Here is a 24,742-nt window from a genome sequence, read left to right on the forward strand (position 1 = left end):
GTGTTGCTTCCCTGGTGATTTGAAAACAGCTGAGCCGCAGGCTTGTGTAGACGTCTTAGCATCACTGGATATTCTCTGAACGGTCCTCAAACCAACACCACAGACTTCAGCTGTCTGTTCTGGCATTTGGGAACAGCGTGACCCGTGCCTTGTGCCGGCATGGATTAAAGTACTGGTACACACAGAATACTATTCCTCTTGCCTGTTTGTGTAGTACTTGGTGTGATTGCCTACCATCACCCATAATGAACACTATGAAGGCAGTCAGCACTCAGCACGGAACACAATGACTGAAATAAACAGTTAGAACTTCCAAACACAGCATGACCCGCACAGAACGAAGATAAGAATGTCACTGATGAGGGATTGGCTGTAAGTAACGTGGTATACTTCCACATGCTTCTGCGCATCTGACCCTCATCCACTTTCGTAGCTGCTCTCCACTCTAGCAGTTATTTTTCGACATGGCAGCAGAAAGAGTCACTAAGGACCACTACTCATTATTTTCCTTAAGTGCGTCCGTATGGCTAAATGGGATACGAATCTCTCTTAAAATTCTAATTCAAAATTAAGAAAAAAAGACAAAAATTGAGAAAAAATTTAAGCAGCTATGTAAAATCCTCTGTTTGAGATTGCAATAAATGATCAATTCCGTATTTTGTAGAATTTCTTCCATACTTTTTCCTGTCAAGTTCTCTCCCTCTTCCCTTTTTACTATTTAAAGTGATTTATTTCTTCTGGCATACTAAACATCAAAACTGATCATCAAAATACCTACTGCACTTTCTGTAGAGCTCAATCAGATTATTACCACACAGTGGTACCAATTTGAGTCAATCTTTCACACATTGCATTCAACAGATCCATATTAAAAAGAAATTCCACTAATGTCAATAAAAAGCATGTACACAATAGCACAAAGAAGCAATTAGCAGCTTCTTCACAGTACTTCAACAACTAAAAATGGCCTAATTAATTATAGCACAATTTGTGATATTAGCTAAGCTATTTGCACACTATTTATCCATATAGCAGTCACAAATGAGCATCTCATTACTGTACAGAAAAAATAAAAAACTACCACTATTAAAAAGACAGCTCCTCATCTATTTATACTACTCAAACACTGTTTATCTATGATTTCTAAAAGGGGTGCGTTATATGGTGCTGCTTCTAATATATCTGTCAAAGGTTATTTGACAACTACAAAAAAAATTTTTAAAAAAAATAAAATAAAATAAAAATAAAATATATAAAGGGCATGAGGAATTAAGGAACAGAGCAAAACAGTACAGGCTCATGTGTAACAGCTACACAAATGTAAGAACATACTCTTATATTTAAATAGGAGAGAATAGGATAAGACACAACAGATGGAAATATGGCATATTCTATAGCCAACATCAAGCCTCTTGTTTGGTACTCTTTAACAATTTCAGGCTTACATTTCTCAATGTGTCAGTCCAATAGACTCCATAAAATCCTTTTTTGTAACTGGCAGATATACAATAATTTTATATTATTGAAGTTTTTTACATAATTACCAGTCACAAAGCACAAAGATGAGTTTCACTCTTAACTGAAAGAATAATTTTAATTTCTGTCAATGAACATGTTGGCTAAGAGGTAATATTTTGCTTGAACTTGCACATTCCACAAATACCAATGTAGCATCACAGACTAACACGTTATACACAGCTATGTATACAGCTACCATGGAACTGAGTTTAATAATTGAACAATGAGTTTTCAGTAAGTAAAACTGTTGGTCTCACTGGTCTGATGACAGTCAACATGTTGGAAAGAAGGCAGACTATAACTAAAAAGGCAAAATATTGCTACAGAATAATACAGATGTAGCCGACTCACCTAGCAAGTGCAAGCCAGAGGTCAACACTAGTTGGACAGCATTCTACAGCACGACTGAGCAAAATCCTTGCATCTTCTGGATCTTCAAGCTCTACAGCAGCTTTCCAAAGTCGAACTGAATTAGGTATATGTTCAAGAGCCTGGAACAATCCATTTAACCATTTTGAGAAAGGATGACACGACGTATACTACAAACTTAACAACACGCGTAAAGCTGAAATACTAAACACCTTTTTCCAAAGCTGTTTCACAGAGGAAGACCACACTGCAGTTCCTTCTCTAAATCCTCGCACAAACGAAAAAATGGGCGACATCGAAATAAGTGTCCAAGGAATAGAAAAGCAACTGGAATCACTCAACAGAGGAAAGTCCACTGGACCTGACGGGATACCAATTCGATTCTACACAGAGTACGCGAAAGAACTTGCCCCCCTTCTAACAGCCGTGTACCGCAAGTCTCTAGAGGAACGGAAGGTTCCAAATGATTGGAAAAGAGCACAGGTAGTCCCAGTCTTCAAGAAGGGTCATCGAGCACATGCGCAAAACTATAGACCTATATCTCTGACGTCGATCTGTTGTAGAATTTTAGAACATGTTTTTTGCTCGCGTATCATGTCATTTTTGGAAACCCAGAATCTACTCTAGGAATCAACATGGATTCTGGAAACAGCGATCGTGTGAGACCCAACTCACTTCATTTGTTCATGAGACCCAGAAAATATTAGATACAGGCTCCCAGGTAGATGCTATTTTCCTTGACTTCCGGAAGGTGTTTGATACAGTTTCGCACTGTCGCCTGGTAAACAAAGTACGAGCCTGCGGAATATCAGACCAGCTGTGTGGCTGGATTGAAGAGTTTTTAGCAAACAGAACACAGCATGTTGTTATCAATGGAGAGACGTCTACAGACGTTAAAGTAACCTCTGGTGTGCCACAGGGGAGTGTTATGGGACCATTGCTTTTCACAATATATATAAATGACCTAGTAGATAGTGTCGGAAGTTCCATGCGGCTTTTCGCTGATGATGCTGTAGTATAGAGAGAAGTTGCAGCATTAGAAAATTGCAACGAAATGCAGGAAGATCTGCAGCGGATAGGCACTTGGTGCAGGGAGTGGCAACTGACCCTTAACATAGACAAATGTAATGTATTGTGAATACATAGAAAGAAGGATCCTTTATTGCATAATTATATGATGGCGGAACAAACACTCGTAGCAGTTACTTCTGTAAAATATCTGGGAGCATGCGTGTGGAACGATTTGAAATGGAATGATCATATAAAATTAATTGTTGGTAAGGCGGGTACCAGGTTGAGATTCATTGGGAGAGCCCTTAGAAAATGTAGTCCATCAACAAAGGAGGTGGCTTACAAAACACTCGTTCAACCTATATTTGAGTATTGCTCATCAGTGTGGGATCCGTACCAGGTCGGGTTGACGGAGGAGACAGAGAAGATCCAAAGAAGAGCGGTGCGTTTCATCACAGGGTTATTTGGTAACCATGATAGCGTTACGGAGATGTTTAGCAAACTCAAGTGGCAGACTCTGCAAGAAAGGTGCTCTTCATCGCGGTGTAGCTTGCTCACCAGGTTTCGAGAGGGTGCGTTTCTGGATGAGGTATCGAATATATTGCTTCCCCCTACTTATACCTCCCGAGGAGATCACGAATGTAAAATTAGAGAGATTCGAGCGCGCATGGAGGCTTTCAGACAGTTGTTCTTCCCACGAACCATACGCGACTGGAACAGAAAAGGGAGGTAATGACAGTGGCACATAAAGTGCCCTCCGCCACACACTGTTGGGTGGCTTGCGGAGTATAAATGTAGATGATGTAGATGTAGAACACAATAACATGTCTGAGAAAAGTCGAGACAGATAAACATGACAGAACTGTATGGAATTACACAGAAATTATACCATACCTGGACATGTTATAACGCCTCCCTAACATGTTAATGATCTCCTCCTTTCTGCTCACAAAATCCTGGAAATTAACTAGACACTGCAGAAATGACATAATGCACACCTTTAGCTGCTGTTCAATTTAGTCTTTATAAGAAATAAAAAGAATTGCAACTTATGGTGTTATATAATGTCATTTTTGTGATTTATAAAAGCTGTGGACCACGCTCAACAAAAAATAACTAGAATTTGAAATGAAGGTCTCCTCCATGATGGAATCACATATTAATTATAGACATGAGACCTGATAACAGGACAGAAAAGTAAGAAGCTGTCAAACGGCATAAATTTCCCTTCAGTGCAGACCCATTATAAAGTGCGAAGTTTCAGCAACATTACATCAAAGACATGAACACTGCTCCCTAAACATTCATATAGTACATTTACAGCATACTCACAAAATATTTCAAAGTTATTACACCAACTCTGTCAGATCTGTGAATGTAATGTACTCAGAGCAGATGCAGCCCGTAATTAAAGGTCACCCCAAAATATATATTAAAATAAGTTTCTCTGTAATGTATTACAGAATTTAAATTATCAGAACACATTTCACATATTTCCCACATTGACTTAAATAATGCTGGTCAATACTGACATGTGACATCATGCGATGTTTTTCGAACAATTAATAGCTACTCCTAAGACTGCGTTTAGAAATACCACTTAGCTCTGCTTAGCAGAGGTTTGGGGGCATGGCTTCCTTGAAGTACAGCTCTTATGGGCATCCTGAAGGCTCTGATGCTTGGACATCCTGAAGGGTCTGGTGTTTCGGCCTAAGGGTGTCCTATCAACCTACACACAATTTTCATGTTCCATTGCTCACATCAAAAGGGAATGAACAGAGTTGCTGAAACTCTGCTGTCGAATCCCTGTCTCTATATATCTCTGCTATGCTTTGATGCACCACTATTTGACATATTGTTTTGATAGTTTTTTAGAGACTTTCCTGTTTCTGCCAAGTCTGTCCATCATTGGAATTAGTTTGCAAATGTCTCATCAGAGTACACTAGAGTACAGTTAACATAAGAATCAGCACCCAACGAGAGATTTCACGAATGATTAGAGAGGAAAGTGCGTGAAATGTACCACTGTGCAAAATATGTCCTGTTACTTTAGTTTCCTTGTTAGCTGACTGCAGGTAACATGCATTATTAGCAAGTTTCTTTTTGGGTGTTATGCACGAGCATAGTGAGTTTTACTATCTTGCTAATAACAGCAGCATACCACAAGTTTGAAAACAGCGCAATGTGCAATTTATCAAATAAAATTTTGGAACATGTGATTAGGAAGGAAGTTAAGGAACTCGGTGCACCCAGACTTGATGTAAACGTGAATCGAGAACAAAAATAGCATAAATCCAGGCAAGGGTATACACACAATTTTAACAGATCAATGTACAATGCAGCTGAGTGGTTGTGTGTGCTGTACCACCACCTAAAATACATATTTTTGCAGTACACAAGTATAAATATGATAAGCACAGTGCATAAATTACCATGCCGGTCGCTCGGGCTGCTCAAGTCAGCCAGTCATAGCACAAGACCTATGACATCATGGAAACATCACTGTTTCATCACGTAATCTCAGAATGCCACGATTTGAGAGCACAAAACATTGAAGTCTGAAGTTTAGAAATGAAAATACAAAAAACATTAAGCCTGGAGCAAAGCTAACGCACACCGCATTAAAGATCTCTCCAAAATGCATCTTTTAGTATGATTTGTTGTGGTAAACTGTCGTGAAATGTGATGTTGGGGCATAAATAAGTTACCTATACATTTTATCTTGGAGTTAACTTCTAATGTTATTTAATGGTTGATTACAAAACCAAAAGAAGATACAGTATGTAATTATTTGGCTAGAGTGCAATATTGCTCCCCTCCTCCACCCCCACCCCCACCTTCTGAAATATTGATTCTTTTGACGAACTGATCTGTAGTGCAGCTCGAGGTCTAGGTTAGTTCCGATCAATAAATGTCACAGCCTTCCCCAGCATGCAAACCTCACGCTGCGCTTGATTCAGGGATATATAATATGAGAAGTGCACATAAAATGTGACAGGTACGAACAAATAATAGAAAATCTGGAATGGAACAACAACAATATGAATTAGTCTAATTTTAAATGTACCTTAAAATGTGCCTGTCTGCTGCTCAGTGCCTCCTCTATATGGTGAGCAGCAATCTATATATAATTCACATTATTACACGGTAGGAACATATGGAGAGTGGAAGTGGAAAAAGTGTCAAATCTGGCAAATCTCACATTTGTCAGGAGACTCAAAAATCTATGCATCTTTTTGTGTACAGAACTTATTTATGATCCCACAGAATTATTCTGTCCATCTCATCACCAGACAAAATGCTAAGACAAATTAGAAAATAAATAATTTATTAAGAATGTTCTACGTGCCATACCATGAAACTGGTTCTAAGTGCCAATAAGAAAGTTTCTGTTTGAAGCACCACTAAAACAGAGGCACTTCATTTTATTTGTGATAATACAAGAACAGAAATACTGAAGAAATACTTTAACAAGTAGAACTGTAGTCCACAAAAACCATTTCTCATTTGTTTAATCTCTCTCCCCCACCACCACCGAAGAGAATAACAAAATTAAACACAGAAAAAAGTCTCAGTATTGACTTCTGTTTCTTACACAACTCCATTCTTGGGATCAGATGTTGCAAAGTGAAGTTTTGTGCCATGTTTTCAGATAGACTATTCATTCCACACCTTGTGTCAGAATATTGTGCTGGTGGAAATCGGGGACAAGACTACCACCTTGCTCAGCATCTGCCTTTTCTACTATGCTGTGCCTTTTCCCAGTACCAACCATGCTGGCGAGTGACACTGCCAGAACTTACGAATTCTGAGAATATTTCATTATGTTTCTTTGTAGTTGCGTAGTCGGGTATTAGATGTGTTCCTTGATCATGTGTGAAAGTAGTTCTTTGTGCCACACCTACCATACCTTGCTCTTACTGTTTGGTAGTCGACTTACAAGGTACATAAGGAAACATTCCTGCAAAGCATACATTGACAACAGTGTTTCCGCAGCATCTTTAAAATCAAAGAAGTTAGCTGTACACACTATCTGAATGGCAACTGGACTTCTGAAGGAAGAACTGCTTGGCACAAAGACCATGCACCTTCTAGTTATGAATGTTTGAAACATTTATCCCATGTTTTGACACTTGGAAGAAATGCTGGGACATACAACAGAGTATCACAAATGTGACAGCACTAAAAACTTGTTTTTGAAAAAAAACTGCACTTAGAATATTGTAATGGTTTCCTTTCTGGTGATTTTATTTTATACAGCAGGCTCAATTTGAAAAAGGGCTGTTAACATGTGAAACAAATGTAATTACAACCTTTTTCACTGCTATAAAGTAAGATGCAATCCACTTATCTCTGCTGATATGTAATGTATTTTTCCATTTATATTACATTTTGTTCAAGTGAGCTAATGTACAAGACTTGTTACTTTTTTGATAAACTTTACAACCAACCTCAAAAAATCAATTAACAGTAATTTATTGTCAAAGAGAACAATATTGATGAGATGTCATAGAAATCATCCTCTCAATACCTTTGGCTTGCATAACAGGCACAACAGCGGCCAGTTTATACTACAAGGTAGATAAATCCCAGTCAGCCACAGCACTTGCTCATCTCAGGGGCAGTGAATTAAATTCTTCTGAAGAAGTTTAAACACATTAAAAACAATCCATTAAAGGAGTAGTGAAATTAGGCATTTCCCCTGATTGTGGTAGCAGCAGGAGTACAAAATGTAAGCACAACAATTTTGTGACATTATGTTTTCCATTTCCACTCCTCATATTTTTACTGTATACAGGTAGAATTCTGCTTACAAGAAATTATACATAGAATAAATATGAAAAAGAAGTTCCACAAAGTAGAAGAGGAGGCTTCATTTAAGATACATATATAGTGAAAATATCTAATGACATACACACAAACGTAATTTATTAATGTGACTTTTCACTTATACAGTATTCGAAACAACTGAACATAACAGACTGCTTGTGTGAATGGTGTGGAATAAATGAGAAGTTGACAATGTGGTAACACCTGCTAAAAAGGAATTGAAAGCTGAAGGAAATGCAGCTTACTGCACATTGGCTTCTGTAATTGACACTGGTGTTATCCATGTTAGATACATGAAGTATGCATGTTAGATATGTCAGTGGCAAAGTGGGGAAGTGTCAGACCGCTCATCTAAAAGTAACATATTAAATCCTCAGTAGATGCTGTCTCCCCCCACCCCTCCCATCACATATCATTTCCTTCACCCATGGTTGTGATACCAAGCTGTCTCATGTCTTTTAAGAGCATTTTAAACTGCAGATTAACAACAGTGGAAATTCCTGGTTGAAAAAATACATAAAAATCTGTATATTCATGCACAACTGGCTAGGTAAGTTAACTGAAAGGTCAGAGGTAGAGCATATCAACTGCAATACAACCATATGTAATATAGCACAGAAGTGTTCAAAGCAGCTTTCACATAAAGGGCAGCTTTACTTTTACTTATCAAGATGGTTTCAAAACAGAATGATTGTAGTCCATCCCCCTCTAATAACAGATACACTAGTTCTCTACTAACAAACAGCAGCGTGCTAACTCCTCAGTGATAAGGGTTCAGACATGTTTTAAGTGTTTTAATAAAACAGAAAACAAACAATCAAAAATGTAATATGGATATCATACCTTCCTGTAGACTTTTCGTTTTGCCTTTATTTCAGTCTCCAGATCAGCAGCTTTGATCCATATCCGCACAGAAGTGGGTATATGGCGAACAGCCTGGGCTATAACAGCTCGTGCAGTGTCTGGAGGTTGCAGTCGAGCTGCTTCCAGCCACAGATCTTCAGACTTTGGATTGACCTAAGAAAAAAACATAAATACCATCACAGCAAAACAATATTATATGAAATGGAATTACTGCTATGATTCAATGCATGTCTTTCTGGAAAGTGGGAGACCTGCCTGATGTGTGTAATGAAACAGAACATATTGATGGTAGTCGTGGCAGTAGATACATGATGTTGACAACTAGTGTTTTGCTAACATAAAGTACAGCAACACTTTCAATTATTTATTGCACATTAACTAAACACTGTACAGATGTCATACATACTGCATTTTGAAAAGAAACTCTGAAATTATTTTTTACAAACATTCGATATGCGAACCATGAGTGGCCCAGCAGACATCAGTACGGTAATTGAATTCTTGCCATACCTGTCCCAGCATGGCATTGTTGACTGTGGCAGTCGCTTCCCGTATTCTCTTCCGGAGCTCTGCTACATCACATGGTACAGGCGGTACATACTTCAGATCTTTAATGTGTCCCCACAGAAAAAAGTCACACGGAATGAGATCTGGTGATCGGAGAGGCTATTTCAAACTCCAACAAACAGAAAGCTTGCTCAGCACCTGAACTTGCCATGTTTGCATCTAGCACTGACTATCAGCAAATTTCCAAACTACGCTGTGGCGATATATATGAAAAGAAATTTTCAGGGTTTCTCTTCAAAGTAACAAATGTATGATATCTGTACAATGTTCGGTTCCTGTGCAATAAATAATTGAAAATGTTACCGGACTTTATGTACACCCGTATAACACAACGTTCATCAGTGCAGGCAAAAGTTATCACAACTCGGTTCATTGGGATTACAATATTTCATAATAAAATGCAATCAAGGTCAGTTAGTATGTGCGATAACTGCCACTTCATGTCTCAGCTGGATATGAGACGCACAACAGTCCGAACAGTGGCAGCACTGTGTCCTGTTACGGCTACCTTGGGTGATCTGCCAAATGAATAAACAACAACTACAACACTAGCCATAGCATGCCAGCAAGACTCACCAGTTGGCCAGACAGGCCGATTTCAATATGTCTGATAGAGTGTGAACCATTGCAACATGGATGCAAGTCTCGCCTTTGGCCACTAATCCTACTCACGCAGGTGCAAACACTATGTACAGCATGTAGGCCACTACAGGCAGTTCATGTCACTTCATTGTACTATACAGTTACCTATGCCAATGATCAAGAGTTAGGATCATGCTCCAAATTCTGGACTACCATTTTGGTATATTCTATCATTCTCTGCCAATGCTTGGTTGGACTAACTGGACACTGTTCATTGGAACAGACTCTGGTTTGCGAACTGGACCTGTATTTTCATGGTGTGTGAAATAAACACCTGTTAGTGATTGACAGTCTGGGTTCTTTCAGTCATTACAGTATGAGTGTAAATATAGATGAACATTACACATATTAAATGGTAACAGATAATGAGTTAAGAAAGAACAACCGATAATGTGTTCATTTCTTTTATAAGTTGTAAGCTGCCTGCATGTGAGAAAGAGTGGGGCTTGTCCCAGCAACCAATGTGCTACGACCCAATAGCAAGCTTTCGTCCCCAACATCTTCCACTTAAGTGCCAAGTTAAAGTGAGTGATTAGTACGAGGATCATGGAAATACTTCAGGATAAGTAGCAGTAGATGAGCTACAATGACAAGCAACCGCTGCCACTCATTGGATCATAGTTCCTCATATACAATATTCTGTTTATTAATTGGAATTATCTTTCATGAGATCCTCCTTCTTAAAGGCTCCTGTGGTTTCAGAGGTGCTGCATCTTTCCTCTGTTCAGCAGCACTGTCATTTAGTGCAGTGATGAATGATATTTCATCCACATTGCTGTGACCATCAAACACTTCCTTGAAAGACAGTTGATATGCTTGTGTTTGTGTCTGCTTTTGAATACCACAGTACTTTGTACTTCTGAAGCCTCACTGCCTGTCTCACCAGTCAACCAAATAGATCCTGCAGGCCAGTCAGTCTGCATAGAGAATGGTGGTCCATCACAATGGTGAATGGTTTGCAAAATAAATATGGCCAGAAATTGTTGATGGCTCTAACAACCACAAGACACTCTTTCTCCATTGCAGAGTAGTTCATCTCGGACTTGGAGAGTAATCTGGAAGAATAAGCTATCATCTTCTCAGCACCCTTGTGGATTTGTACTAGAACTGCAACTCTCATTAAAAATGCTAGCACCAGTGCAGTTCTGTCTCAGCATTCTCGTCGCATGATGATAGGACTGGTGAGATGCTAGTGCCTTCATAAGGACAAGAACAGATCTTTCTTGCACCTCGTTACAGGGAAATTTTCCTATCCCTGCAGTAGTCCTTGCGAGGGTCGTACTTTGATACTGAGGTTCATTATGAATCTCCAGTAGTACAAGCAGATACCACAGGAATGTCCCACATCATGAATGTGCCAAGGAGCCACAAAATTTGTGATTGCTTTTTTTTTCTCTGGATTGGTCAGACTCCACTACCATTCACTGAGTCCCAAAAATTTTTGTTTCCAGGGTGGTGAAGAGACATATTTTTGGATTAGGATGGACACCTGCAGTCTGAACACACTTCAACAGGGTTGTCAGGCAGGTTAGATGTTCTTCAAAAACAATAATTTCATCCAGATAGCAAAGATACATCATCCATTTAAGATGGGCACCTGCAGCCTGAACATGCTTCAACACTGTTGTCGGGCAGGTTAGATGTTCTTCATGGTCCTTTGAAAAACAATAATGTCATCCAGATACTGAAAACACATCATCCATTTAAGGTGTCAAAGCAGATCACCCTCCATATGCTCAAAAGATGGCTGGAGTGTTACACAGCCCAAATGGCTTAAATTTGAACTCAGACAGACTGACAGATGTTCTGAAGGCAGTCTTTTCCTGGTCAGCCTTATTAACCTCAATTCGCCAGTACTCTGTCTGCATGTTCAAAGTTGAGAAATACTTTGCCCCTTTCAAGCAGTCTAAGGCATAAAAAAATGAGCGGCAATGGGCAGCAATTTTCTTTGTAATTTTGTTCAGTTTTTGGTAGTCAACACTAAAACTGTTGTAACCACAACAGGAATCGTCGCGGGGTTGCCGCTAATGAAAATGCAGCAGGACCGAACAGGACCGGCCTGTAAACAAACAAGACAGACGAACAGGAATGGAAGTACAAGCACGACGATGGACAACATAGCAAGACACCAAGATCAACAACAAAGTATTAAGCAACAGGGTCACAAGAGATAACCTCACGAAATCAAAACAACATCCACTCGTAAATGGGAAATAAGCACACGCAACGTAAACACGATGTCTGTAAGTGAGACATTAACTGATTCAATGCGAATACCAGACTGCCTCGCTGCGTGAGAGGCAGCCACCTAAATACGCGACAGGGTATGTCGCTATTGGCCACTGGGACCACGTGCTCCACAGTGGAGCCCTCACATTAGACTCAGGGCCAGGAGCGAGCGCAGCCACGGCGTACAGCACGACTGCTGCAGAGACCTCTAGTGGTGATCGAGTTCCATGCCATCTGGCGTAGATTCGAAACCTGCGGCGCTCGGTACCAGAAAAACACCATGTGCCATCGTTCTTCTTCTTCACAAGGACTACAGGAGAGCTCCAAGGACTCTCCGAAGGTAGAATGATGTCAACTTGCACCACCTTCTCCATTACCTCCTGAATTATCCACTGTTCAGCCAACATTGGCAAAAGTGGGGCAGAATGGCTAACACTCAATGACATTGTTTCTCAAGAAACCCGGAACCCATTGGCAGCTCAACAGCAGCTTCCTTCCCGCAGCAGTAGTGAGCGCAGAACTTCTCCAATGGCATGCACACCTTTAGGGATGAGCTATGGCTGCTCACGACAATCAGTTATCTGAAGTTCTTCATGATCTCCTGCAATGTTTATGATCATTGCTGGTAGGTAGATTTCTTTTGTGAGCCTGAGTAGCTTTTTTTAACCAGCAAAAGCTTCACGGTTTTTACTAAGCACCACTAATGATGGTGAGGTAACAACATCTGCACCAGCAAACAATTGCCCAGCCCAATCTCTGTTGTGTGTACTTGTTTGAATAGCTTCGTCAATCTGAAGCTCTGACCTTACACAATCTATGACTGCTAGTGACACCAGCAAGAAGCCCCATCTGAGAATAACATCAAGACTACATACTGATAAAACAATAAATTCAAAAAGCTATGTTCTGTCACTGATAGTTATGATTACAATGCATGTCCCTGTTGACTGGACAATTTCCCATTTTCAGCCTTTGGCATAATTGCTTTCATATCATGGAACATAGTCATCTTTAGCTGGTGACAACAAACATTCGACATTACAGGAAAAGAAGCCTATAAGTCAACTAGCACCCAGAGAGGATGGCCAGTGATGAGATTTCCTGACCTTTCATCAATGGTCAATTTTCATCTACGGCAGCCTCATCTTCAAAGATGGTCACCTGATTTAGTTTTCCTGAATTTGGTGGCTAGGTGAGCAGCTGGTATCTCTATACAATGATGGGGAGGAGCTATGGCATGATGAGAAGTGATCTTATCCAGGGTACAGCAACAGGGTTCATGCCGCAGGTCAACTGTAATCGTCTGCAGCTGACTGCCGCTAACCATACTGTTGTAATGATTGATGTCATGGGGTGTAATAGTTGTCAGCACTCATTGTCTTTCTCTGCAGTAGCATCTTGGATATCCACAGTGGAAACAGATCTCTGTATTGTCCTCTGTCCTCCAAATGTCTGTTCTTCTGTGATGTTTTATAGTTGGCGAAGGGTTGATTGTACCTGCACTGGTCAGATACTGGGTTGTCTTTTGACAGCTGCCGCATACGTTTGAGTCCATTGTTCATGGGGCATTCTACTGGTGGCTGAGATTAGATCCGCAGATTGATAAACCTCCTCTTCAACATACTCTATTACCCTCTGATGTGTAGGGCAACAGTCATGGCCGTTGTCTCTCGTGTACTCAATCTGATATTTCCAACTTCCATAAACTGCTGTACCGCGTCTCTTGCTACCTTATGTACAGGAGAGGCAAGATCATAGTGATCTTCAATGATTGACATAGGGGCCACATTCAGGAGTCAATCATACCTTTTTTATATAACTCTCTCTTTTTTTTTTTTTTTTTTTTTTTTTTTTTTTGCAACATTTCCCTGACATGCTGAAATCACTTCATGAAGCCTTCTATTGTTGTGACATTCCTTACAGAAGAGCTTCGTGCATGTCTGCTGCGCTTCATCAAATGTGAGATTTTTTCAGTTTATGTAATGTTCAGATTCACAATGTTTCATACGGCCAAAACATTCTGTACGTGAGTATGACTGTCTCATTTCACCCTGATACTGGGCTCCTTCCTTCAATTGTTCTTCTACTAAGTGTGTTTTGCTGTAGATCACCACCAAACATTTTCTTCAGTTCAGCCTGGAATTTGTCCCAGCTATTGATTTTCTCATTTCTGTTCCTGAATCAATGCTGGGCTGTGCCATTCAAGTAAAAGTATACATTTGCCAAACACATCGTGTCATACCATCTGTTGTATTTGGCAACTCAGTTGAATTCTTTCAGTCATTTTGTTGGGTCTTGATCAGCTCTCCAAAAAACACTGATGGATGCTTGAAATGTAGCTAAGTTACTGCTAACTCGGAATCCATTGGTCTCGCGTATATTCATACCTTTGGGATGATGTACTGTTTGTATTCAGGTTCCTGTTCATGTAGGTGATGGCTTTTAAATTGCTTAATTGGAGCCAAGGTTATATACTGTTTTGAGGTACCCAGCATCTCCATGTCATGGCATAACAAACATTAGAAGTCCTGAGAACCTTCCAAGAAGTATAAATACTAAATAACAAATACATGTTGGTGATTGGGACCTGCAACACTCCAGCCAATGATGCTAACCAATACTCCACAAGGGATGCACCACAGTTCACATCATTATTTCTACCTTGCAATGTTTTCAGTACCATACCAGATCTGAATCAATTTTTTAGTCAGCATACACACTGAGAGACTTGCTACTCATATTTTATAAACCAACTGAGACGGTAAAAATCATAACAAAGTACTGCGAATGTGATCAATGGAACTTGTAAATCCATAACTCATCAGTTCATAATCATTTTCACTTAGATTTAATTGGTGAGATTGTTCTCTTTTATCTGATTTATGAACTACCTTCACTTCAGCTGTGTTTCATTAATCTTCAGGCCTTCAAACCTGATACTCTGTAATGCACATTTTGCCCCTTTTTTTCCATACTGCTACAACACATTTATTATTTTTTTTTCCCTGTGTACCATGTCTTTCATGTTCTTCTCCTGTTAACCTACTGATGACAAACAAGTTAAAAATATTTAGGTTTTCTGTTAATCTTCAATTTTACCCAGTGTGGATTATGAGGAATTAATTCATGGTGGGTGGATCTCTGGTCCAATAGCCACAACATTTTGGCAAATAACAATGTTGCCACCTTCAGGTGTGTGATAAGTTCATCAGTGCAAGTGATGACGGCAACATGATTGTTTGCATGTATAAAGCTTTTATGTGTATTCCATATCAAAGTCCCTACTTCTATCAAAACTCTGCCAACCTGCCAAGACTATATCTACTTCAACTTTCCATTTACACCCACTTCCAAGACTGTCTGAATGAAATCCTGTGTGTTTAATGTCCTTTTTGCATGCTAAAGTTTTTTCAACTGAAAAATAGCAGCCTCAAAAATTATCAAATAATGGTTTCAAATTTCATAAGGGTGACATTAAGGAAAACAATAAATTCAGAGTATGCAAGATTTCAAAGCCATTACCTCACAACCTTTCATAATAAGGTTCCTTGCAGCTTGTACTTTGCCAGTAACCTCCTCCAGTCTGGCTGACGCTATCCAAGCAGGTGGGTGGTTTGGATTTGTCTCTCGCACAGACTTTAAGAGAAGTCGTGCCTTCTTTATGTCACTGAAAATAAAATGACTCAAGAGTGAAAAAATTGTATTCTGGTTCCAATCAATGGCAGAAATAAAAATAGGCAGAAATCTACTATTATCCTGTGTAAAGCAAATCCACTAAATAAAAGATCATAGTTAAATTTTTGTTAGCAACAATAGTACATATACCCAATCAAAACTCACTTTATGTCTCCACCATATGATGGTATCATGCTCTGAAGATCTGTCAGGTATCCTTTAGGATCAACTACTGTCTGGCCCTCTACAGAGTCAGATACTTGGCTCAACTTCACATTCATCAATGTGTTGCGAGCTTGTCCAATTTTGCACAAGTCCAAATCTCCAGTAGGTGTTAACATTCCTTAAAGCACAAACAGAAAAAAACCTAAAACACTGTACAAAATACTGATGACTTTTCCTAGACAAAAGAACAATTACATACATTTTACACATATTTATTAAAATAAAAGTATCCACAAACAAATTAAAAATATAAGTTTTCATAAAAGTTGTGTGATGAGTGGCTTGTCCCCACAATTGGCATCACCTTCCAAAAATATTTCTGAAAGATAACTTGTAAAAATGGAACTTCCTTATGCTGTAGGTAAATCATTTGAAGAGTTTTGTCAATTAAACAACACAAGTTGATAGGGCTTCCTTCAAATCTTTTTATTAGTTTGCAGAACTTTTGTGATGCTTGTTAAAGAAAAAACACATTGCCCACAAGTAACTAATTTTTTGTTAAAAATTGGCCATTGTTTAATTTGACCCTCATGTCTTTTTTACCGTTCAAATCGTGATTCAGTCAAACAACAGCAACTACTCTGTGTCCCATACAATAACATGTTCAGTCTATGTTCTACTAATTCACATGAACATACCTTTAGCAAATCTCAAGCCAAATGTTAAGTTCAAGCAAACTACAAATAAAAAGTACTTTGTTAACTGAGTCCTGATAACAGGACATAGCGATAATAGTTATATGTACCTACCAACTTCAACACAACATACTCTCTTTTTCAGAAATTTTCAACCTAGGAATGACTACAAGTCTACAGAAATTTCTATCAACATTTTCAATTCTACAGTAATAACAGCTTCATACGTTACCATTTATTTTAATTTTTATAGTGATAGTCTCCCACAGCTTTGGATGTGATGAATGAAACATTTGGTCCAGTGCACTTCCTCTCATCAGCAAAATTATTAATCTAATGAATCTGAACACAAACATGCAATCAAGTCTCACAGCCTACGTGGGATCAATTCAAATGTAATTTAAATCAATGGATCAGCTACCATGTAAGGCTGCAGGTATCACCCGTACTGGGATTGACATTTTTTTAACACCTTAACAGGGTAACCTCAAATCCACCTCACGTCCATATCTGGCCCTATGTCTCCATATCTGGCCCTACGTCACCTCTGAATGTGTCATCTAATACCAAAATTTTTTACCTGAGAAGATTCATGGGAAAATGATGTTTAGTAGCCCTATGCCACTGTCACTCATGTACTATCACTGAAAGTGTCAAGAGGAGGGGTACATGAGAATATTTATGTTATCTTGATGAGAAGAAACAATATTTAATGGGCTTGGCTATAGCACAATGGTAATGATTAAATCTTTAAGGCAACCAGCCACAAATATGGTATTTTTTTAATTTTTAATTTTTTCAGAGTGTATACGCAGACAAGGAAAAAAAATTCCCGGATTTTTCCCGGTTAAAAATACACTTTTTCCGTGTTATTAAATGACAGTATATTTTCCCTCAGAACTGTAAAACTTATCAATCCTCTGAATGGTTATGTTTTTATACACGGGCGTAGAATTTCCCGGCACTTTAGAAGATGAAACTCAGGGCAGAAAACCCCTTTTGGAAAGATTTTAGATGTGCAGCAACATGTACACTGCATATTTTCGTATTACGAAAGTATAAATTCGAATTCCACCAAACACCGCATGATACTTTCCGAACCATTGAAATCGAGATTGCAACGTGCTTTTGTAAGCCAGTAATAGCTCATGTCACGTGATCCCGCCAGACGATGACAGCGGTTATTGAGACCACAGGACACGTGATGTAGTCAGCTAATAGCAACATCAATGTTAAGTAGTGCGGACACACAAACAGGAAAACTTAATGTTTTAAATTAATATACATAGTGTTGCTGTAAGAAAAGCAAAGCTTTCACATATAATATTGGTCTCTAAGGTTAATAAGCCGCAAGAGAAGCTAAGCTTTCACATATAGTGTTGATCTTTTTTGTGCGTGTCACACTTTAAGATATATCACACAAATGCGCCAGTAAAATTTTTAGCCGAGTCCAGTGACTTGTCCTCAAAATTTTCCACAAATAAATTAGCTACCACAGAGGAGAGAGAGCTTCCCGTAGCACATCAATTTGGTCATAATAACAACATGAATGTCTGATCTTCTGGGCATGAAGTACTTCTAAATGGCTCATCATCAAACGCTCTGTGATTTCAGAAATTCATTGTACATTCTTGCACGTAGTTCAACTTGCGTAAAAGGAAATTTACTTTGATAGAAACGCTTTTCAAACTGCCATTCACAATATTTTCCCATGACCTGTTAGAAATAGGTTCGTTTCAGTAGTTGTCAGAGAGCGACAGATAACAAGCGCCACCGCATTGGCAGCTACTATGACGCAGGAAACCCGTATGATCATTTGTGTAAAACATTAAAAGATCTTATATTATGTCATAAAAGAAAAAATCCATCAGAGGATACTCCAAAAGAAATGGAATTTCGTGAGCCATACTCAAGTGGCACATTTAAAGTGCATACTTAAAGAGCACATTTGTATGTCCAGATTCCCAATGAAGCAGGCCACGACCTGATATTAAGCTTTTCAGTGTGGGTTTCGGGATGTAAATTTTCTTTGAGTACCAGTACTGTATGAAAACGTGCACTTGAAATGCAATGAGCAGTTGCAATTAGCCAATAGTGTGGAACTAAGCACTTCGTTTCAAATACATTGACTGCCTCATTGTAAAAGATTAATAAAAAACCAAATTTCTTTAGCAAACCGACAAAAATAACTTCATTGTTCTACAAGGCGATAAATGAATGATTGTCAGATAAGTGGAAATAAAATAAAATCTGAAACTAATAACATATATTAGCCTTCCATAATCATGTGTATGTATTTTACTTCACTTGATAGCTCTCCGCCACAGAAATCCATTTTTTTTTTTTTTTCATTTGACGTGAGAGCAGTAAAAGAAGAGGAAACAGCAAAATCACTAAATGTAAACACGGGCCACGTGGAGACTACACACTTCCCCACTATAACTCAGACTGCTCTGCACGTCAGCCCTGGATCTACGATATTTCAGAACCGGGGCAATACAAGAATGCGACCCCCCCCCCCCCCCTCCTCCACCGAGCGTTTGAAATATGACGTAAAAATTTAAAAAAAAAAAAAAAACGTATTTTCAATAATATGTTCATTTTGTGGTGCACATCTTTCTGAAGAGTCTGATACATAAAACATGTATGTTTGAGGAAATGTAAGACATGTTATTTGGGCTTCACACAGCATTCTTTTATCACACGTCACTGTATTTCGCTCCTTGCAATTGAAACATATATATTTTGCACTGGTTGCCATAAAACTATTAATTAAAATGTCCTGTGGTGCCTCTCCTGTTCCCAGTCGCCCAGTTTGACATCCTACCCCCCCACTAAAAAAATCCACAATTAATACTGGGTGGGTCTCTTTGTGACTGGGAGAATAAGAACTCTTCAGAAAATTTGCACTCTTTATTGCCTGTTAGCTAATAACTTTCTGTTTTGGGTGACATAAAATTAAATATAGGGTACCTAAAATCAGTAAAGACAAGAAACAAGCAAGACAATACATATTTCTTCAATCTTTAGCTCCTATCTTTGTTTTCGCTCTAATCTTGCTACAGCTTTACAGGGTATGCCTCCCTTTCTGCGAAAGAATCTATTACCTCATCAAAGATTGTTAAATGTTTTGCTACATGAAAAATCCAAATATCGTTGTCTAATACTGCGTAAGATGTTAATACAAATAGTACCCAAGACTGGTGTGGTTTCTTGATCTGATTAAGTCTATTTTGTCACCATCTGCTAGATAAAACAAAGTAGGCCTTTCTATCATTGCAGCAATTGTAACACACACCAAATAAACAAGACTGTTTTGGCACAATTGGTCAGTTTTATAACATGACAGAATATAATTCACAAAGACCAACATAAAATGCCCATTAGGCCCACTACAAGCAAAAAGCTGTATGTTAGAAAATAGTTTCACATTTCATTCATACACTCCAGTTTCTCTAGCTTGAGATCGAAAAGTAGTAGTATGAGATTTTTGTATAAATTTGGAATCATCATATTCTTCCATAATTTGTGTGATGTCCCCGTTCCTTCTCCTTCCTCTTTCTAACAAACAATCCTTTCATGACTAATTCTGGAACTACTCCTGCCTTTGTCAAAACTTATTCACCGGTTAACTTCACTAACCCTGCCAGAATCACCAGTTTAGTTATCCCTGATTATTCTCTGGTTAGGCATTGTTATGTTCGTACAAACCATTTTCCACACTACTTCCAGAATAGAACTTAAGCGGCTGCTAGACGGGAACTGTACAACTGGGCCTTACTGGTGTAGTGATCTGGGAAAAAATTTTCTCAAAATTTCATTTTCTTGGATACAATGAGAAGATAATATGTAAGCTTTCTTAGCTGTTATTCCTCTTAGTCGTTTACTTCCACTCTGGTAGTCTGAGTCCATGGATTTTGCTAGTAATTATAACAACGCTGATCACTCGTAGAACCAATCAACCACATAATCAGACAGCGATTGACATTCACTCGTTCAGCTTTACTCAGCTCAGCTCGTATAGCCCGGTCCCCTTTTGCTTGCAGGAAAGTTTATTTTTAGATGCGAGGAGGATTCCCCTGACAGATACATCATGCACACTATGCACATATTCAAAAATTAACTTATGATTCATTCAGAAATCAACTTACAGAGTATGTTCAAAAACCAACAGGGATGCGTTTCAAAATCATATGAGTAATCGATAGACCAATGTACGCTGGATGCTAGGCGCTTTGTGAAACAAGGTTTTTTCTCCTCAAGAGTATGAATTTGGTGCAGGGGCAATATTTACAGTACTCTTTATGCTTGTGTAATGTACAGGTGTGCAGTAAAGCATGTAAACATGTCAGAATTTACCAAACTGGGCATACAGAAACATCCAATTACTCCATCAGTTTTTCCTTAAATTCCGCAATGTCATGTTCACTCAGAAAATTTTTGAAAGGAATAAAATTTCTACCGTTCCAAAAACTCATTTTCATATCTTCTCAAATGTACCTCCTTCAAGTTGGATTACCTATTATGTCTTGTCAAACCACTTAGAAGAGTTTTCATAGCAGGTAAATTTGGAAAAAACTGTTTACTGCTGTTTAAAAGGTGGACAGACACTTTTCAAGAGCTTAAAATAATATCCACAAGAGTTACTTTAATGTTTGTGATATGAAACAAATCACATGGGTCTAGTTAAGTGTTATAAGTGGATGGCTTTGAGAAATATCAGTATTTGGACTGTCCTTTGAGAAGGCACATTCATACCAACTTGTGACTACTGACCTACTTTATTCAATTGTGATAGCAGTTCTATAACCATACAGAGCAAAGACAATGTATCTTTTAAGCCACTTTTCCTCTCCTGTTACAATATTGGATAGGGTCCAGTTCCATAACTGCTGATGTCTCTGGATCACATTCATATGGACCATGGACAGCAACCAACGATAATGTTGAATATTTACTGCCAGAATTAAAACACTACAACATCTGTACATAGAACTGCTAACATGGTCTTCTATTTCTGTTTTAGGTAGTGGTAAGGTCTAATGGGACCAAACTGCTGAGGCCATCAGTACATTTCTGTTTTAAACAATCCCATACTGATTACCTACAGTTCATCCAAATACAGGTGTTTATGTAAGATAGAGATAGTCACCAACACAGTCTTAACAGTACAATTCACAAAATGAAAGAAGCACTGGGCACCCTGTTGAACCACTGTTTCTGCAACAATAGTTGGGTGCATCTATAAACTTCTATTTTCAAGAGAACATATTTAGTCTTTGCTTTTGTTTGCACAACTAGTTACCATAACCACAGAAGCAGAAGAATCTCCTAATTTTATTTTTCTCTTCAACCCAGCAGTTCCTTCCTCCCTTTTTGATGCTAGTCTCTCAATGCTCTCCTATCTACTGCCACTGTTAACTTTATCCATCAACTCCTTCTCAGTCATCTTTTCTGTCCTCTTCCCTCAACCATTTCCTCAATCAGAGTATAGAACTGAAATGAATGGCAGAGTATGAGACTTCCCATATTTATCATGCTAACAGTGATTATTTTCAGTATGCTCCTTGCCCCTCCTGCTCTTCTCTGCACTTGTTTTACTGAAACTTTGTCAGTGTGTGGCTAATCATGACATTCCTCCTAACAGTGACTGTTTTGAGTAGGCTTTTTGTCTCTCCTGCTCTTATTAGCATTTCTTCATTTGAGTTGATGGTACCTTCAACACTCTCCTCTAACACCTCATCTCAAAAGTTTACTGTCTTCCTTTTCCTTCTTCCTCAGCTTCCAAGTTTCTGTCCAATATGTGCAGATTCTCTGAATGTAGCTCCTTAAGAATATGCTGTGCAGTGTCTTGAGACATTGCACTTACAATTAATGGCAGCATTTAATTTAGAATGAATTCTCAAATTGAAATTATGGTTTCACATCAGCTTTTGAATATTTCAGAACAAATTAAAACTTGTGACGGACTGAAACTCAAGCCTAGATTACCCGTTTATCGTGAGGGGTACTTAACACCTTTGGCCATCCAAGCATACTTCCAGGAGCAGCCCAAATCTCCATGCATCATGGTGTCTACTTTCTCTTGTGCTCGCACTACATTCCGTGATTTCCACACAGCGTGAGACACTATTTTCTCTTGTCATTGCCTTGCTATGGCATGAAATACAAAAGAATCAGTTGAAAGAGCACTTTATGGGACATCATAGATTTGTCAATCTGGTAATAGAAGGATGCGTGGCAAATACAAATTGTGGGGCGGGGGATCAAGAGATTAATACAGTAAGCAGCTTCAAATGTATGTAGATTGCAGTATTTGTGCAAAGTTAAAGGGGCTTGTGCAGGACAGGCTTGCTTGGAGAACTGCATCAAACCAGCCTTCAGACTGAAAACAAAGGCAACGACAACAATAACAATGAGTGATTTCAGTAATTCCCTGTGATGGCAGGGATGGTACCAGTACTCGGACCTTTATGATCTTTCAGTCCCTTTAATTCTGTGTGAAATTCTTCCCTCAATACAAAAGTGTCAAGCTCATCTTCACAAACTACATTAACATTTTCCAGGAGATTTTCATCCAAACTTTTCCCAGAACACAGTTCCTCTATACACCTCTTCCACTCTCTATGTATTGCTCAGTAGGCTCCTTCTGTATTACTAAGTTTTCAACAATCAGTTTAAATTTATTTTGAGATAGAACTACTGGCCAGCATTCAGGAGAACTGGCAATACTGCTGATTGACATACTCATATTTAAAAGTATACACACTATTCTCGGATTTTGAACTAACAGTTTCTTTCTTGGGGAGGAGGAAGGGTTGGATTGAGGAAAACTGGAAGACAAGATTAGGTCACTCAGACCCCATGATGCTTTGTCTCTCCTCATCCTCACAGCAGGTATTTCCCTTTGATCCTGTAGTCTCAATGACCTGTCCTTCCTTTTTAATCTCGTCCAATCCACCCCTCTCTCCTCTGTGAAGAAGGAACTAGTAGTTCTGAAAGTCACAATAGTCTGTGCACTTTTATATGTGTCTTATCAGCAGTACTAACAATTCACTTTAAGGTGAGTATAGCCAGCAATTCTGCTTACAATCATATAGTTTCCTCGAGAGAATTTTCCTTTTCATACGTTTACTTGAAACCATTTTTTGTGCTTCCTTAATCTCTCTATTGATCTGCCGATGTCCAGTTTGGTGTACTGCTATCTCACATTTTCTCCTTTCTTTCATCATGTTTAGGACAAATTTTGTTACCAATGGCTTGTACGACACATTCTTCCTCTTCCCAAAGGATCCTTATACTGTCTCGAGACACTACTTCTTTCAACAATTTTCAATTTTCCTAAACACCAAATACGAACATTAAAGTCACTGAGCTACACTGATATCCACCTTGGGTTTGTGAAAAAACAATGCATTAAAACAGTCAAATGCAGGGCAGAGAGTTGTAGAATATAATGTAGGGCACAACAAAGGAGGTTACTCAAGAATTTCTATTAATTAAACATTTCTGAAACTTTCAACAACTCACTAGGTTACGTGATGCTATCCCACTACTTTTATCTGCTATTTCTTACATATGAGACAATTCAGGAGAATCCTGTTATTATTTAATGTTTTCAGGCTGACCCTTAGACAACAAATTGTAACTGCCCATGAAAACCTCCCTAACCTGGAGTTATAGTAGTTAGTTACCTGGCACACCAAATAACAGCTATCTGGTTTGCTTTGTGGTAACATGTGGCTTTCCTGTTTGGCCAGAGATAATGAAACATCTCATAAGGCACAGACCTGGAGGGATTACAATTACTGCAAACCAATGTCCACTCACAAATCACTGTATGATGACATCACCGTCAGGGAAGACATCAAACACAAAGGGATGCAGGTAATTCACAGCTGTCAGTGTCTCTTCGATTACTACCATTCATAAATACTTAATGCAATACATCAATGTCTTTTACATGGAATTCTTGAACGTACCTGGTGTGGAAAATCCGGGTGTAGTTGTGCCTGGGAAGGCACTAGCAATACCACTACTCGGATCCAGTGACGTAGTTGTTTCACCTCCCAAATTTCGTGCAAGTACAGAGTCGGGAAGAGGAGTAAATCTACAGCAAAAGAAACATCATAACTTCTTATACGCTATCTGCATAGCAATCAAATACAGTTCTCATT

General features: G+C 38.8%; 1 protein-coding gene across 1 annotated transcript in view; it reads right to left on the reverse strand.

The window, feature by feature from the left end:
- Positions 1-24,742, reverse strand: part of LOC124794900 (pre-mRNA-processing factor 6) — a 75,758-nt gene that overhangs the window by 43,117 nt on the left and 7,899 nt on the right. The window contains exons 6-10 of the mRNA XM_047258600.1: positions 24,548-24,675; positions 15,871-16,048; positions 15,553-15,697; positions 8,572-8,745; positions 1,870-2,009 (exon numbers count right to left, since the gene is read on the reverse strand). Coding sequence (XP_047114556.1) covers positions 1,870-2,009; positions 8,572-8,745; positions 15,553-15,697; positions 15,871-16,048; positions 24,548-24,675 — 765 coding nt within the window. The remainder of the gene's footprint in view (positions 1-1,869; positions 2,010-8,571; positions 8,746-15,552; positions 15,698-15,870; positions 16,049-24,547; positions 24,676-24,742) is intronic.

This window comes from Schistocerca piceifrons, chromosome 4, assembly GCF_021461385.2.
Source record: "Schistocerca piceifrons isolate TAMUIC-IGC-003096 chromosome 4, iqSchPice1.1, whole genome shotgun sequence".
Taxonomy (NCBI): Eukaryota; Metazoa; Arthropoda; class Insecta; order Orthoptera; family Acrididae; genus Schistocerca; species Schistocerca piceifrons.